This window comes from Cryptomeria japonica, chromosome 7, assembly GCF_030272615.1.
Source record: "Cryptomeria japonica chromosome 7, Sugi_1.0, whole genome shotgun sequence".
Lineage (NCBI taxonomy): Eukaryota > Viridiplantae > Streptophyta > Pinopsida > Cupressales > Cupressaceae > Cryptomeria > Cryptomeria japonica.
Window position 1 is genome coordinate 163,690,890 of NC_081411.1, and position 17,116 is coordinate 163,708,005.

Here is a 17,116-nt window from a genome sequence, read left to right on the forward strand (position 1 = left end):
TTTCTATATGTCTTCATATATGTTATATATGCTAGCTTGTGTGAGGGAGTGGCCTGGCCTATTCCATGCAAATGGGTTTAGGGTATTCAAATTTATGAATACCACCCCCATTTCACCCCAAAAGGACATGTTGATAATTACCCTCGCTAGAATGACATTTTTACTGGGAGGTCGACTTTTGAGTTACAAGATAACTTGCATAGGAGAATGTCTGCAGAAGCGATTGAGCTACTTAACATCTATGGTAGCTTCTTTACTCAATTCAATCACTTCACTTACATAAGGGTTGGAGATTTTAAAGGTAAACCCTTTAGGCTACCTAGATATGTTTCAGACTACTGTGTTTTGATTGAAGTTTCTAGGCAGTTAGCCTATGTTGTAAAAGATTATGGTGAAGATTCTGGCACAAAAGGAATTTTTCCTATCGATTTAGGCCACTATATTTGTAGGTTTGTTTTTGATGCACTAAATCTTGAGTTAGAATTTAAGAGATTTCATTTGAAAACCTTTGTGAAAAGAGATAATTTTGACAGTAAAAGTTTTATTGCCTAGTACGTGAAAAAGATAATGCCTGATCAACATGTACCACAGTTGGAAGATTATTCGAAAGATTGTTTAGATGAATTCGAAGTGAGAAAAAGGAGTTGGTCCAGGTTAATTCTGAAACAGATTCTTGACATGAAATTGCAAATGGATACCTCTGGTGTCGCTATTGATAATGAAGATGTACTGGATCCAGAATTCATGAGACGGGTACACAATGAACCCCTTCCAGAAGTTGACTAGAGTAGAAAGATGGAAGATAGCATACAGGAACGCACTTTCAGTATAATTTGCAGAACAGAGAATTGTCTTAGGAGTTGTAGATTTCATCCAGAAAAGGCAACCAGTTCAAGAAACAAGAATGGAAAAAGGAATATTGTAAGCAAAACCACTATTTTAACTAACATCCCTATTTCTGTTGCAGGAAAGAAGCAAGCTAAGATTAAAGAAGGAAAACTTGACTCTGAAGCTGCACTTTCCATTGGTGGCCAAGTAACCAGGTCAAGATACAAGAAGAATTTTCAGCCACATACCGCTCATCTCATTCTTGATTTGGACACCAAGAAAGTACAGGGGAATATGACAACCCCTGTTTCTGATGCTAACAAGGTCTTTACTGATAAAGATGCTACTATTGAGGATTCATAGGTGCTTGATATCCAGTCTAATGCAGACGATGTTGCACTACCACCTTCAGAGGGGCTTCCCCCATGCAATCTAAGTATCTGACTATGGCTCCTAAATGGTTAAGTGATTCAATTACCAAGAAAATAAATGTGGTGCCTATTTTGGTGTCGATGGAAGATGTCATGAGTAAATGTCTGGGAAGATCCATGAAGCCTAAGCAGCTAAAAATGGAGACCATGATTGCTTTTGATGAAGGCACAAAACATTGGATTGCCGACATTGCCAAACCTACATCTGATAAGGATGCTGCCACTGCCTCAGAGGCTGATTATACTATTGAGTGAGTTGATTTGGGGGTAGAAACCAGAGTAGTTGATGTGAAACATTTAGAGACTTCAACCAAAAGGATTATCTCCCGCACTTGGAAGGACAAAAAGGATAAAGTAGAGTTGAAGCAGAATTTAATGCAAATGACTAAATACAATCATGCTCTATAGAACAGTCCGCTACCATTGTCCCAAAGCTCTATTCCCTTTAGTTCAAAATCCCCTGGTAATCAGAAGTTCTTTGATGAGGTTCAACGAAACAAGATGATTGCAGAGATTTTCTCTGAGTGGCTCACATCGATTGTGCTTCAAGGAACTAATTATATATCCGATTTAGTTCAAATTTTCAGAGATGCTAATGAAGTTACCAAGGAATTGGATGCTGACTTAATCTCATGGCATAAAGAAAAGACTAAATGGGCGGTGATTTGAAAGCAAATGCGTGACATTCAGTGCTATGGCTTAATGAATTTTCTTGCCGAAAGACAAGTGCCAGGGATAAATGAAGATATAATGTTCATATGCAAAGAAAGCATAGAGTGGCGTAACCAAATCATTGAGCAAGGTCATAGCAAATCTGCCAACCTATGAGGTGAACTAACAACCCTGAGAACAACCATGCAAAAGGATTTGCGCTGCATAGATGTCGAGTTGCTTAAGGAGGATAGCCAAACTTTGGAAGATACAATAGAAATGATCAATCAATTCAGTAGCCACATTAAACAAATTAAAGTGGAGAAATCCTTAGCTGTGGAAGATTTTACGAATATTTTCAAAGTGGAGTCAATGCTCACAGTTTGCCTAGATCACTTGGATTTGCACAGGGACAAAGTACAGATGGTGAAGAGGAAGAAAGAACTCTGGAAGAATAGGGTAATACACATCAGCCTGCTGCATGTAGTAGTAATTCAAGAGTTCTCAAAGGTTCATCGAGAGTGGAGTGTGGAAAAAGACGTTATGGTGTCTGTCCAAAATAACAACCTGGGCAATCTGACTAAGACAAAATCAACAACATGACTAGCACTGCTGGCAGTTGTTTGCAAGCGACTCTAGTTGTTTCTTATTTTCAGTTATACAGTTAGGGTAGTTTCTCATTAAATCTTTCGAGTTCATTTTACCTTTGGTTAAAACTATTGGTCTGGCGACCTATTTATAAGTTTTGTAATGACTTTGATGGGGTTCACTAAGTTCTTGAAAAATTATCTCTTTAATTTTAGCTGAAAAACTTTGTGTATGTGGAAGGTTGATGATCATATATGAATGAAAATCAAATGACAGTTATCTTTGACTTCGAATCTGTGTGTTTGGTGTTTGAAATTTGATTTCTATGAAAATATATTTCAAGAAAACATTTGTCATAGCTTTCTATGTGTGCAGAAAATTATCAGTGGAATTCATCTTTTAAGCTTTTCATTTTGTTTTAGTGTACATGTGAAGTCTGTTGGCTTTATACAAACAATTATATATGAATCAGTGCTTGCATTCATTTGGTGTTGACTGGTGAATGCATTTACCTTTTTGTGCTTTCTGGTGAAAAGTATAATATTGGTTGAGTGTAATTTGGAGTTGATTGAATATCTATTAAAGGGAGTTGTACCTTAATTCAGAGGTTAATCAATATAATGATTTTACAACTATTTGGTGAAATTTGTCTTTCATTTCTTGGGCTAAAGAGTATAAAAATTAAATAAACTATGAGAGACAAATCTATTTACTAACATCCATGACAGAAGTAGAGTATATGACAGCTACTCATGCTTGTAAGTACACCATTTGGCTTAGGTGGTTGTGTCCAGATATTGGGTTTGATGTGGGATTGATTACTATCTGTTGTGATAGTTAGAGTGTTATTTTCTTATCAAAGATTCCAACTTTCCATGCTAGAACGAAGCATATTGATGGTCAGTTTCCTTTTGTTCAAGATATGGTAGAGGATGGGAAGGTAAAACTGGAGAAGGTTGACACTTTGATGAATGTTGTAGATGCATTGACAAAACCAGTGAGCACAAAGAAGTTCCAATGGTGTTCTAGTTCTATGGGCCTCTCGCCCCCCTACAGTTGATTTATGGGCTATTTGAAAGGTCTTTGACAAGTGGGAGAATGTTGGGATTAAGGTGTCTAAACCTTTGCAAATCCTAACATTATCTTATGCATTTATTTATTGTTTTATTATTTTATTTATTGCCTATAAATGTCTAGTCATCTAGTGGGATCCATAGGCTTTGTGGCATCTTACTTGGTGATGATTGTATGACACATATGATGCACATGCGGAGGTAGGCATCCCATGTGAGGATCTTGACAAGTGTTGGCCTAGGACAAATTCTATGATAGAATGGACAAGTGGCAGGAGATACCTATTGCATGGAGAGTGTTATGACAAGTTGTAAGAGAATAAGCTAAAATTAGTCATTTATGATAGATTCTCTTACAACTATAAATGTTGTAAGACATGACAGCTATAAGATGCGTAAGAACATCTGTCATACATTGAAATAGTAAATTTTGAGTGCCCAACTTAGGAGCTTTGAATGGGGAGTCATTTGGAGACATACATGTGTTATGTACATGCTTTTTGGTGGCCAAAAAATAGGGCCAAATGTTATGCACGACCCCATCTTGATGCCTCATCTAGAAGATTCCTCTTGAGCTATATTTTTCTATGAAGCGTAGTCTTAAGGAGTGTTAGATATGTAATGTATGCAGGTGAAGTGTTATGTTGTCGGAATTAATCCAAGTTGTGGGCTGTAGTTGTAGACTCATGTTGAAGAAGCTAAGTGTTGGCATTGCATTCTAAGATTTTGATTATTGGAATACAAAGTACTATGATTTTGGAGTGTGGGGTTTTTTACCCAAAAGAGTTTTCCCCACAATATAACTTGTGTTCATTGTTTATCTTTATGAATGCTTATTATCTCTTTATGAATGTGTTTCTATTTCTGTAATAGAAGATTTGTAAGAAAATTTTAACTATCTCCCCCACTAGAATAGTGTTAGGAAGCATTTTCTGCACCTTAGCTTCCTTTCAGTAGCCAAATATACACAGAAACACAATGCAAACTTGAATGTAGATAATAAAAAAAAATATTTATTAATAAATATATAATGTTCACATGCTCCTTACATTTGGCCCATTGGCCCTACATATAGACACACTGGTGACCATGAGTTTATTACAAAAATAACAACAAAATAGAAGTCTTTCAGATCAGTGTTCTATTTTACTACTCCCTAAATACTCCCTAGCTACTGTTGATGATCTCCTACACTCTTTGAAGTACTTATATAAAAGGTTCCAACATTAGAAGTGATCCATATTGGCCTCCCAAACCCCATAGTTAGTGTAATGTGTGAACATGCTCCAAATGCTAAGAGAAGGCCCAAATCTTGGTGTGGATAGGTGCAAACCTATCTGGGTATTATTTTGTCCTATATCCACCACATGGCATGCTCCACAAGGTTTAAAAATGATTTGGAGTCTTTTAGCATTAGGTCTGACCTTTAATCTTCTAGAATGTCGTTGCATCAAAATGGCACAAATGATAGTTTTTGAGATAGTTTTATAGAAGGCATGGGTTGTCCGATTCATGAGTTGCCTCTATCAAGTTTCATTTCCTTCATTATATAGACCATGAGTTTGTGTAATTTGTAAGTTCCTCATTATTATTATTTTTAGTCAATTACACTAACCAAGAAAGTATTTTTCATTATTAATATTATGGGATATATATTTGAGGAACATTTCTAAGGTTTTGTGTGGAATTTTTTCAAAAATAATTTTGGTGCTTATGTTTCTCTTGTATCCTAAGTTGGATGTGCTAACCTACATGATGGATTATTTGGATGTCCACATTGTTGCATTCAATGGGCACATGGATTAGTGTAGAATACTTCATGTTAATAATTTTACTAATGAAGACACTACCAAAATACAATATAGGATTTTCTCCTACATCGAGATAAGAATAAGCATGTTGGACTAGATGATACAATCAAGAATATGGAAATCATTTATCTACAACATAGTAATAACTTGGAGGTGAGTTGTGCAAGAGTGAATATAAATCAAGCTAGTTTTATGAGCATTCAAAGATGTCAATCAGTTGATATATCTTCCTTTTGATGTACCAATCAAGTGATTTATCATCTTATTTCTAGTGGTTGGGAAAGTACATTCCAAATAATAAAACAATTGAAAACTATCTTGTAAACGAGATTGAGTGTGTTGCCAAGGAAAATTATTGATTAGTTCCTTATATGTCTTTAGAAGTTGGTGGCCCTAGAGGATGGAGGATTTCCATCATCTTAAGCTAGATTATCACTTTGAGATGGTTCTTTACACAAGAAGTGTTTTTGACTTTACTTTCTTAATTTTTTACATGCCTTCTTTGTTAGTTTTGACAGATATGAAGAATGCATATATTGTGAAGTTTTATTTTTTGAGGCAGGTAAGGGATTTGGCGTTGAGATCAATACGAATTGTTATCTAGAAAGCTTCAAAGTATATTATCAATAATTGTACTCCTTCATGGTAATCAAACAATGATAGAGATATAACATAGCTCTCAAGGATTATTGTTGAATAATTAAAGACTTCATGATTCAAGAGTTTAGGACTAAGAACTTAAGAATTCAGCTTGAAGCTACACCATTTTAAGGATCACAAGGTACCTTGATGGAGCTTTTCTTGAATCAAGATTTTTTCTTCAAGAAAATATCTTTAAAATGTCTATTCATATTATGTAATCAACAAGTTTTGTGATGTAAGCCTTTAGGGAGGGGCTCCCTTGGAAAGATAAAATTTGAGGTTTGAATGGTACATTTGTAGAGAAGTGTAAAAAGGGTGGGAATGTTAGCATAACATATAGTATTACATTATTGAAAGCTATACAATTCCTATTTATTCATGATTATGATTGGAATAATTGTATTAAATATACATTGTATAAATATGGTTTGTCTTGAATGAATAAGATTATCAAGTTGTCTTTAGTTGCGTTATAATTATTTTTTATTATTTTTATTTATTGATTTTATCCTATATTTACTTATGCTTATGGATGTCACATAATATTATTTATTATAATTAATATTACTTATTATACATCAATACTTATTTATTTCCATTAATTTAGTCATATCATTCGAATGATCTATCACCAATTCATTCCCATACTTTTCATGATCTAGAATTTTTCCTATCATCAATATAATTTTAACACTTATAACACTTATATGGTTGTACAGTACATATACATACTTTTCATTCATTTTGATTTGACCCATAATGGTAATTGTAATTATCTCATGATTCATTATATTATTATTCTATTTAAATATTCTTATGTTTGTCATTGATATATCTCTTAATAAATTCTTTCAATCAAGTGCATTGTGGGGCAATCAATTCAAGGGTGAGATTCATGATCTCTCAACTTTTCAATTTGGTATTAAATTTATCTTTCATGCCACAAGATATTCATGAAATTTTTTTATCTTTATTCTTGTTGGTATTAATGGGAGAATATAAGTGAAACCAAAGAGCATAGGAGGAGATCCTTCATCATTTGTAAACTTCATATTTGTCTATCTATTAAATTTACCTTATGCATGTTTGAGTATCCAACATGCTTAGAGATGCATGATTCATACTTAGAGATTCATAGTGAGAAAAAAGTGGGCACACAATTTAATTGTGATAAACTTCTCTTGAATGCATTTCCTCATTTACCTCTATGCCTATTTTGAGGAAATTCCTTCATGAACTTATATAGATACATATGATGCACAATTTTTGTATTGTTTGTCCCACACACCTAGCTTTCTTATACATATCCCTCTAGTTGTCACTTATCCTTATGCTCATGTGCAATAAATCCTAGTCCAACTATCTTACATATCTAATTATGACCATAAATACAATTCTATTAGACATAGATCTAACTTGGCTATGTAATATGGGTCATGTATGCAAGAGTGAGATTTTCCTTGTAGTCATGATCATGATACACTTAAATGTAAAAAAAAAACATCAAACATTTAATCACCAGTCCCATCTGTCACATAAGCTTTAGGTTAATTGTGCACAAATATTTGAAAATTTGATCTTAATTTTATGTTAAAAAACTATATTTAGTTAATTTTAATCATGTATAGGAATTATTGTTTACACTCACATACAACTACAAAATCAGAAAGAAAAATCATCTACATATTCCACCATATCACACAAATATTCTAGTGTGTTTGAATAACTCAACAATTATCCTAGAATCTATCTACATTTTCTAGGCTTCCTTTTATTAAGATATGTTTTAGTCATGAATGAATTCATAAAAATACTTTGAGACTATGCTAAAGAATCTATGTTTTAATTATTTTCCTTTTGGAGAGTTCACAAGAAAAAGGATCACCAAAGGTTTTGTTTGTAGTTACAAATTAAGTTTATTATTGCAAACTAGATGTAGAATAACATAGCCAACACAAAAAAAATAAATAAAAATATCTCATGTTGATCTACATGTATGATTCGTTGTTGTGTCACTAAATTTTGAAAAGCATAAATGTCACTACCTTTATCAATTGACATACATTCTTTGATCATCAAACTAAGCAATCCCTCTTTATTAATTATTATTTGTCACATGATTAAATTTACTATACAACATTATTAAATCTAATATTCTCCACTCCACTCTACTCCACTCCAACAACCACAACATGTTTCGCCTTAAGGCTAATGTGTACAGAATTACATACTCAATTACCAAATTAGCATAAGAAACATTATTTTTTATATGAGCTGCTTCTGGATTCAATTGTGTGAGTGTTTTTACATCAACATTTAGGATCACACTCCATGATCCATCATCGAGATGAGAAAGAGATCACAAGGAGAAAAAATTATCTCTTTTTCATCCTGATGATGGATCATGGAGTGTGATCTGAAACGTTGATGTAAAACCACTCACACAATCGAACCCAGAAGCAGTTCATATCAATCACATGGATTGTGAAAATATACTAGCATTAACATTATAAAAAGTGTATATATACTCTTTATTTAGTTTTTGATAATTAGATGAAAAAGAATTCTTATAAATTTTGAAATCTAAAAACATGTGAAAAAAATATTCATCTTATATAATATTATACAATCTTAAAATAATCTGTGTTAAAAAATATATTCTTCTTAATTGAATTAAAAAATCTGTATATTCTTTATCAACAAATACATTAAACCTCCTAATAGTACAAATAATACATAAATACCTTTACATCCTTGAGGGCTTAGAAAAACATGAAATTACACTATGCCTAAATAAATAAATAAATCACTCACTTTCCGGTGACACAAACCTTAGAAAGACCTTAGCATGAGGATTGAATGAGAGGATATATTATCTCTACAGACGCACAAAGGAGCATGAGTAGTAAATAATTTGCTAGAAATGTCAAAGACTATACATACTACTATCAATTCAAGATATTATTCGATATCCAGTTATTAAATGTGGTAATCACAATATCATCTATAAATATATCTATTCTACCCTCCCTTTATTGCATAGACCATTTGCACAGCCGTCATAACCAGAATAGCTGTCCCCGCCAGAGCAGACACCCAGTATAGTGGTTTTGAGCAATGCGCTTCCTTCACACGCCTAAACGGCTTTTTCCACGGGTTGTAGTAATGTTCTCTTGCCCGTTGAGCAACTGACTGAAACATAAATCTAATAACTGGCTCAATAGAAATTCCCTTGCCGAGCTGATTGAAGGTATTCGCTACTTCTTTATCACTGCCCAGGAGATGTGAAATGATTCCGCCTTCCCTGAGGATGGAAACATCTTTCTCTGATTCGATTAAATCATCTAACAAACTTACAAAGTGCGAAATTACGGTGCTTTTGGGAGAACGTGAGCACCTTTGACACTCTTCATAAGCCATCAAGTTCCTCAACACTATTTCTGTGCTATCGTCTACTATGACTCGAGGGAGGGAGAGCTTATTACTTTCAAATCCGATGTCGCCTGCTTTAAATTTGATACCAACCTTGTGTAATAATTCGGCACTTGGAGTAAAATTATGAGGAGAATATGTTGGCCAAAATTTTTTCACCAAAACAGGTAGTGTTACATTAACGCACCATTCACGCACACAATGGGCACAGTTGATTCTATCAGCGTCACCATAGTCACCAGGTTCAACAGCAGCAGCCGATAAAAGATCGGCAACCACCATTCTTTTCAAATCTAATAGATGAAATGGAGTTTTCTTGATATATTCTTCCAGTTGATGGAAAGATACTCCATCACCTGCTGATATGTCATAGAATGGAATTCGGGTAAACATCCCGAACAGTAGTTCTGTTAACTGAGATGTTACATCATCCTTTTTAAAAATCAATTTATATATAGCTTCGACAATAAAGAAAGGAATTTGATTCTCTAATTTCATAATGTCATTTAGTATATGAAAGCGCACTGTGTTCTCATGATTATAGGATGTGAAGAATTGAATAATAAAACAAACATCCATTGCTAACATCTTGGCTAATGTATCTTTATCCCACTCAATTGCTTCATCATAGCACTTTCTGGTAGCACTATCTAAACTTGCAATCTCTTGAATCAAGTTGTTCTTATCCACATTGAACCTTTTTGATATTGTATTAAGTGCCTCCACCTTATGTGGATCCATTCCAGAAACTTTGGTGTTCATCTCGTGACGGTAAGGTCCAAAGGATACAACCAAAGGAACATATGCTGCTTCATGGGAAATCTTTATGGATCTAGGCACCCTGTAAATGCAAAGCTTTTTAGACGGTTTCCACATAGACGGTTGCCACGATTTTGGTGAAGCATTGACTTGTGGATGCCCTCCGCCATTTACTTCAAATATTTCCCGATTTTGGGGACAAGTAAATTTCTCTAATTCAGGCATCTCTTCTCTGCCTTTTATCCTTTACACAACTGTTTTGACAAAGAAGTTTCACCCAAATCTCTGCATCGATAAGACGAACATTGATTAGAGGGAGAAACAAAAAGGCTAATTTCAGTTTTGGAATTAATGGGAACCGAAAAAAAAAACACTGAAAAGAAAAAGCCGATTCGTGAATATTTATACGATTCAGCTACGTTAGATTGCCCCTTTCTAAATTTTTGAATTGAAAGTCTGTCTTTACTTAATTGAATCGTATTCAATATTAAATTCATCAATAAGTTATTATCGTATGAATTTTCAAAATTTAAAATGTCATAAAATTTTCGTCTTACAAAAATTAAATATATATTATTATATAACATCATATAGAACGTTCTATTTAATCAATTTATCACTTTTTTATTTCTTACTAATGAATCGGATTATACAATTTAACTATTATAACTAGTATTTAACAAATATTTTGTATTATTCTCTCTTTTAATATATAATAATATTGGTTTTTTCTTTTATGTTGATGAAAAAGTTCAGCAATTACAATAATTTGTTTCATGTTTATCACTTTATTTTTATTATTTTATTTACTTTTAAATATTCTAGTGTAATTTATGGAGGCATTGAACAAGTACCAAGAATAAGCATAAATGGATGTGTTGTCGCTTCTGCAACATACCTCAAATATTTTAGAATTTGCAACCTTCATGTTTGTTTCTCAATCCTAAATGCAATCTTGGTTAGAGTCTTTAGATGCATTTGATTAACTTTTTTTATAATCATCTAATCTTTACTAGGTCATTACATAATGATCATATCCACGTGTACATATGATATACCTCCTAGGAGTCTAAATAGTCTTTAAAATGAATGTACTTTAGTGTTATGTGCACAACAATGTCAATATGGGGTGCATTCATGTACTTCAGTTTCATTGCAAAGATAGGGGCCTCTCTTCATTTGTATAATATTACAATTCCCTTTAGAATGGTCATTGACTTGTTTTCAACCTCATTAAGACCTTTTTCCCTCAACTTAATCTCATGATTAATAGCTTTTAAGTTTTAATCCTATCAAGTTATGCTTGTTGTACTAAAAATTTTGCATGGGTTTTCTAGCTTGTTTACTAGGATCTAAATTTTTTTTTAGTACTCAAATGTTACTAATATAATTATTATAATTTAAGAGTGATATATTATTGTTGAACAAAATAAGTTAAACATTTAGGATTGAAGCCATTAAAAAGACTCATACGAGTAGAGACACCCACAATACCAAGAGCCTTTCACACAAGAGAAATAATGAAAAATAATATATACCAATAATTATAAAAGGCATACAAGATGAATATAATACAAGGAAATATTTACTTATATAGATAAAGATAAAACATATAACAACATAAGATTATGAATTTTTTCATAATCATATAATTCAAGACAAAAACAAAAGCAAATAAATATCCTAAATAAACTTAACTAAACAAGAATAAGATCAACTACTCTCTTCATGGCTTCCCACTCATCTTACCATCCCAAAAATTCAAACCTCTATCTCCCACCCTTGGTGACTTGTAGCAATTACTACTCTGGTAATGGCTCTCTTGGGGATGGCTCTTCCATATACAAACTAGTTGTGGACATTTCCAACTTGAAATTATCTCCCTTGTAGAATACAAATCCTATCATCTCAATGGCTAATGCTTCTATGAACTCTCTACTTATAAACACATTTCTAGATTTTCTTTGTAAGCCCTTAAAGGGATCTTCAACCCAACATAAAAAATTCCACACCTATGCCTCCTTTGTTTCTAAGGTGGTTTTGGGTAAGGTGATATTGGGCTACATTTCATATTTCAAAAAATTGGCACTTATTGGTAGATTTAATTACTTATGGCCTTCTCTTCCAGTGTTGCACTCTTGGATCTCTAAACATTAGAACCCACTAGTCTCATGTAAAGTGGAAATTTAGTCTTGTGCTCACCATTTTTTTTGTGGTTTGTTTTATCTCTACAGATGATAGGGATTTTCTTATCACTAGGTGTCTGGGAATTGGGTTCACATGCTCTATCTCTCCCCACTAAGACTTCTTCATTTAATTTTCTTGTGCATCTTATTGAATTTTCCCTTACCTGGGTCACGTTTCCCTACCTTCCTCTCCACTTTTGGTGCTTGGTTGCCTATGAATCAATTGGAAAGAAATTGGGTGGATTGATCAAAGTCAACCCTAATAAATGACTTTTCTCTCATAACTCAATTATGAGAATTTTAGTGGGTTTATAGATCTCCAAATCACTTCCTACAAATATTTATCTTAATCTTGGTGAGTTATGGTGGATACAAATGATAAACTATGAAGGGATTCTATTCAGTTGTTGATGTTGTCTTACAATTCGGCACTTGGCCTCTTCATATCCTCATGGTTCTTGGTTTTACTCCTCTCCTACCTAGTGGAAAGATGTTGAACGATGTCATCTCATGGTCTTCCCAGTAGATTCAGACTTGGATTTGGACTCTTCTACGTCTTTGGCACCCTCTTCTATTTTGGATAACCCTGCTTTGGTGACTTGTGTGACTAGCTCAATCCCGGTTGCCTCTGCCATGGTGTGCCTAGTCTCTATAGTTGGTGTTGTTCTAGCCTCAACAACACTTTCTCCTATTATGTGCCTCTTTGTGTGCTACGGATGCTCCTTGGACTTGTCCAAGTGTGCTTTTTAGTACTAGACTTATACTTTCCATTGCCCATGATTGGAATACCAAGTTCCTCTTTTAGGTTTGGTGGATCCACCATTTGATTCATCTATTGCTTCTAAGGGATTCTCTAGCACCGCTTCCCTTGTTTCTCCAAAAATAAAGTTCTTCTTGGATAGTAGCATTATTAGCAATAGCTAAGGGGGAAGTATAATCTAAGGATATATACCCCAAAAGGATCTTAATGTAGTCTTCATACCCTAGAGGACATAGTAAAAGAAATCAACAAATATGGAAGAAAATCAAAATAATCTAACATTCATGTCTTACTTAAGAACTTATAAACACAATCATGACATAATTAGCTAGATGAGAAACAACATAATTGCATTATATTATCAGTCTCCAAGTACCGAATGTGTTACAGATCCCAATCTATCACTCAATATCACATACTTATCTCTATTCTACTTACTGATACTTCTAGATATTAGATACAATAATATTATATACACTTTCCAATTTGGGTTATTACACTATGAGTCAACATAGAGGTCTATTTCTATTGCATTTTTTATTTTATTTTTAATGGTTAGATGTTGGTTGGATATTCATTTCTTTTAGGTAGCATTTTATTGTAAAGGGTTTTAGGGTCCTTTCAAAATTTATTTTATGTTTAATAAAAACATATCCAATATAATTTATAATCACAACTCCACTATCATGGAACTCCTACTACATGAGTAATTTAAAATTTTAAAAATGAGTAATAGATCTAAAGATACACCTAGAGAATCACATAGAATATGTGTACCAATATGATGTCATACCAAGGAATACTCAAAAATATATTCAACACCTACAAACAAGTTTTCTACAATACAAATATGAACACTAGTCTTCAAAAATCTCAAGTTCTCCACACTCAAAAAAAGAAAGAGATCAAGAAGCCCCCCTATTGTCACTTAAAATGAAATATAATAACACATGACCATGAACATAGTGATCATCATGGCTCCAAAGAAAAATCAAATATAATGCCATGTTAACACAAACATCTAGGAAGATGAACAAGAATAAATAGATAGCTTGTAAATCAAAACATGTAACATGTCCTTCAATAAACACCTCTTAAGTGTTAAACATATGAAAATAGTATGATCATATTCATAAAACACTAAAGACAAAAGAATTATCCAAATCTGGCCATAACTAATATGTAAGACTCTTAAACGAAAGAAAGATCAAAACAAATCATTTGTTCACAACACCAAAAAAAAAAATCCTAAAACAATATATAAAAATATTAAAATAATAAACTGAAATTTGTAATCAAGGGCTTGTAAGGGAGAGGGAAAAAAACAAAAAAAAAACAACGACAACCCTCCCACCTGCTCACCCTAGTCCGAGGTGTTGATGTGTTTTTTAGATCTAAAACTATTGTATACTGATGTAAAGATTATCTGGACTACGGTCCGGGGCAAGGCCAGAGGTTTTACTCCACTCTTTCCTACCGGTGCCCGCACGAGTGGAGTAATGTAAAATTTCAAAAATGATTAATAAAATTCTTGACTTTGACCTCTAATCGTTAAAAAAACAAAAAATTTAAAATAATACATCATTATACTAAAATATAAAAATTTAAATAAAAAATCATATAAAAATATCTCCAAATTTATTAGCTTTTTATAAACTATAAGAAATCCAAAATCAAGAACTATATGCACTATATATGAAATCTACAAGCATGAGAAGGAAACTTGTCTTCCATCTAGCTTTTTTTATTAAAAAAACACTAATACCATAATATAATTCTTGAAAATAGCTTTCCATCAACCATAAGTAGTTAAAAATCTAATTCCTAACGTGAGACTTATGCCTCCAAGAAAAAATCTACTCCTTTATGGTAACTCAAATATTGAATGGTGACTTTGTGCTTCCACACTAGTAAATCTCTCATAGTATATGGGTGCTTGATTGGTTATTCACCCACAACAATGGCACTCCAATTGCTTTGCTTAGGTGGCATGTCTCATTGGCAAGTATTGTGCTACAAACTTATGGTCCTAAGTCTGCACATTGGTTGTACCAACATCACTTACAATCTTGAGTATGATATAGGTGTATAGATTTGTATAGATATGGAGACCTCAAAACTTTCTATGGTTTTGAAAAAATGGCCAAAAAGAAGAAAAGGTTTTACCAAATTTAGGCATGTTATATCTAGGAGAGAGGATCTAGTAATTGAACACTTTAATTTTGTGCTTGTCAAAATTCTACGTATAAATTTTAAATCACTCTCAATTTCTTAAAAAAACTTACTTGGTGAGTCCCCTACTTATAACTAAGGTTTCAGGATCACAATGTGAAATATGATGCCACATCAACATGCTGTTTGCCAAGATGTCCAAAACAGCCCCCCAAGAAAAGTAAGATAACATGATTCATTGCTTTTTAGTGCTTAGGGATGTATTTCATTCAATTATGGGTAGTCAGCATCACAATATCAACTTTAAAGTCACAACTATGGGTGCAATGTTGTAAAAAATATTGAGCATTAAATCAACAATTGTGGACTCTAAATCAACAAATGCTATCACAGCTATTAGATCACACTCAACTCCTAGATTCTTTCCCTAGTTCAATATGTTTTTGAGCATTACGAATGCAATGATGAAGTTTATTTTTTCTCTAAAAGAACCCAGCAAAATTTCATCCCCAAAACCCTCACAAAAAATCACAAATTGAAAAACCACATGGAAAACCCCATCAAGCCTATGATCTGCAACAACCCAAGTCTATAAATACACTCCTAAACATGAAAATGCTTTCACTATTTTTATAATGAAGCCATGGATTTTAATATGCACAAAGATCCAATTCTTCAAGGGTTAATAACAATAAGGAGTTCCAACAAAATTAAGTGTCCTGCAGTCAATTTTATTAACTTGAACAATTCCAAACACCACTTCCTCATTTGTATTCGTTAAGTCAATTTTCATAACCTTGCCTGTTCAGAACAATGTTTCCACAGTGTTGGTTGTTAACAGTTTAATACACTCTTTCTATACTCTTTTAAATTCAGTCTTTCGATCATCGTTTCTAAGGTTGTTTAGAGATAGCTTTGATGATAGAATTCACTGGAAACAAACGGAAAACTACGCAATTAAGGAAATGAAGTATAAACAATTATGACCAGAATACACTCGTATATCGATGATAGCAGTCAAGCTGATTCAGACTTGTATATTTTTCATAATTTAGTTTGAAGGAAAGAACATACCAGAAAAGCTTTTATGACTTAGGGGCCTTGGTGCGCACAAGCTGCAACAGATGACAATATTGTAATGAGTAAGTAGAACAAATAGCTAAACCAAAATGATCTGAATATTACTGAGCCTGGAAGTAGTGAATACCTCTAATATACCACGCCTTTATCGAAAAAGTTTCTCCTCTAAACCTCCTGCTCGCCCAAATTCCGTGAGGTGGGCCCACTTGCTTTCGAAAAGTCTGGAATAGACACTCGGATCTTTATTTGAAAAGTATACACTTGACCGCTTGACCAGCGTCCTTCAATTTTTTAGGAGACGTAGATTCTTATTATAGTCGTGGGGTACATAAACATACAAGTCTCCTTCAATTTAAATTACTATGCATTCCAACAAATACGAATAGTTTTTAATAAATTTCTCCTACCCACTCACCCGTAGACTTTGCCTTTGACCCACTTCTTCCCCAACTCATTCTACAGTCTATAACAGCTGAACGGATACTTTTTTATTTTCATATATTCACACCGTGAACATTTTTTATTTTTTATTTTTAAATTTCTTTTAGGGGAAGAACACCAATAGATAACATAGTTCCAATAATCGTCACCTTATTATCGTGTTGACCCCTCAATAGCGGTTAAAGTGAAAACACCATTAATAAATTTGTTTTGTATCAATCGCTGATCATTTTTTGTAATTAATTGAACCATTTGTGTAAAA

The 17,116-nt window shown here is 33.2% G+C and overlaps 1 protein-coding gene across 1 annotated transcript; it reads right to left on the reverse strand.

Moving 5' to 3' along the window:
- Positions 1-8,884: 8,884 nt before the first annotated feature.
- On the reverse strand, positions 8,885-16,609 carry LOC131857141 (UPF0481 protein At3g47200-like). The gene is made up of 3 exons (XM_059209288.1): positions 16,541-16,609; positions 16,408-16,448; positions 8,885-10,500 (listed from the first exon to the last, which is right to left on the reverse strand). The coding sequence occupies exon 3, from the start codon at positions 10,438-10,440 to the stop codon at positions 9,046-9,048; it is 1,395 nt and encodes a 464-aa protein (XP_059065271.1). The 5' UTR covers positions 10,441-10,500; positions 16,408-16,448; positions 16,541-16,609; the 3' UTR covers positions 8,885-9,045.
- Positions 16,610-17,116: the final 507 nt, after the last annotated feature.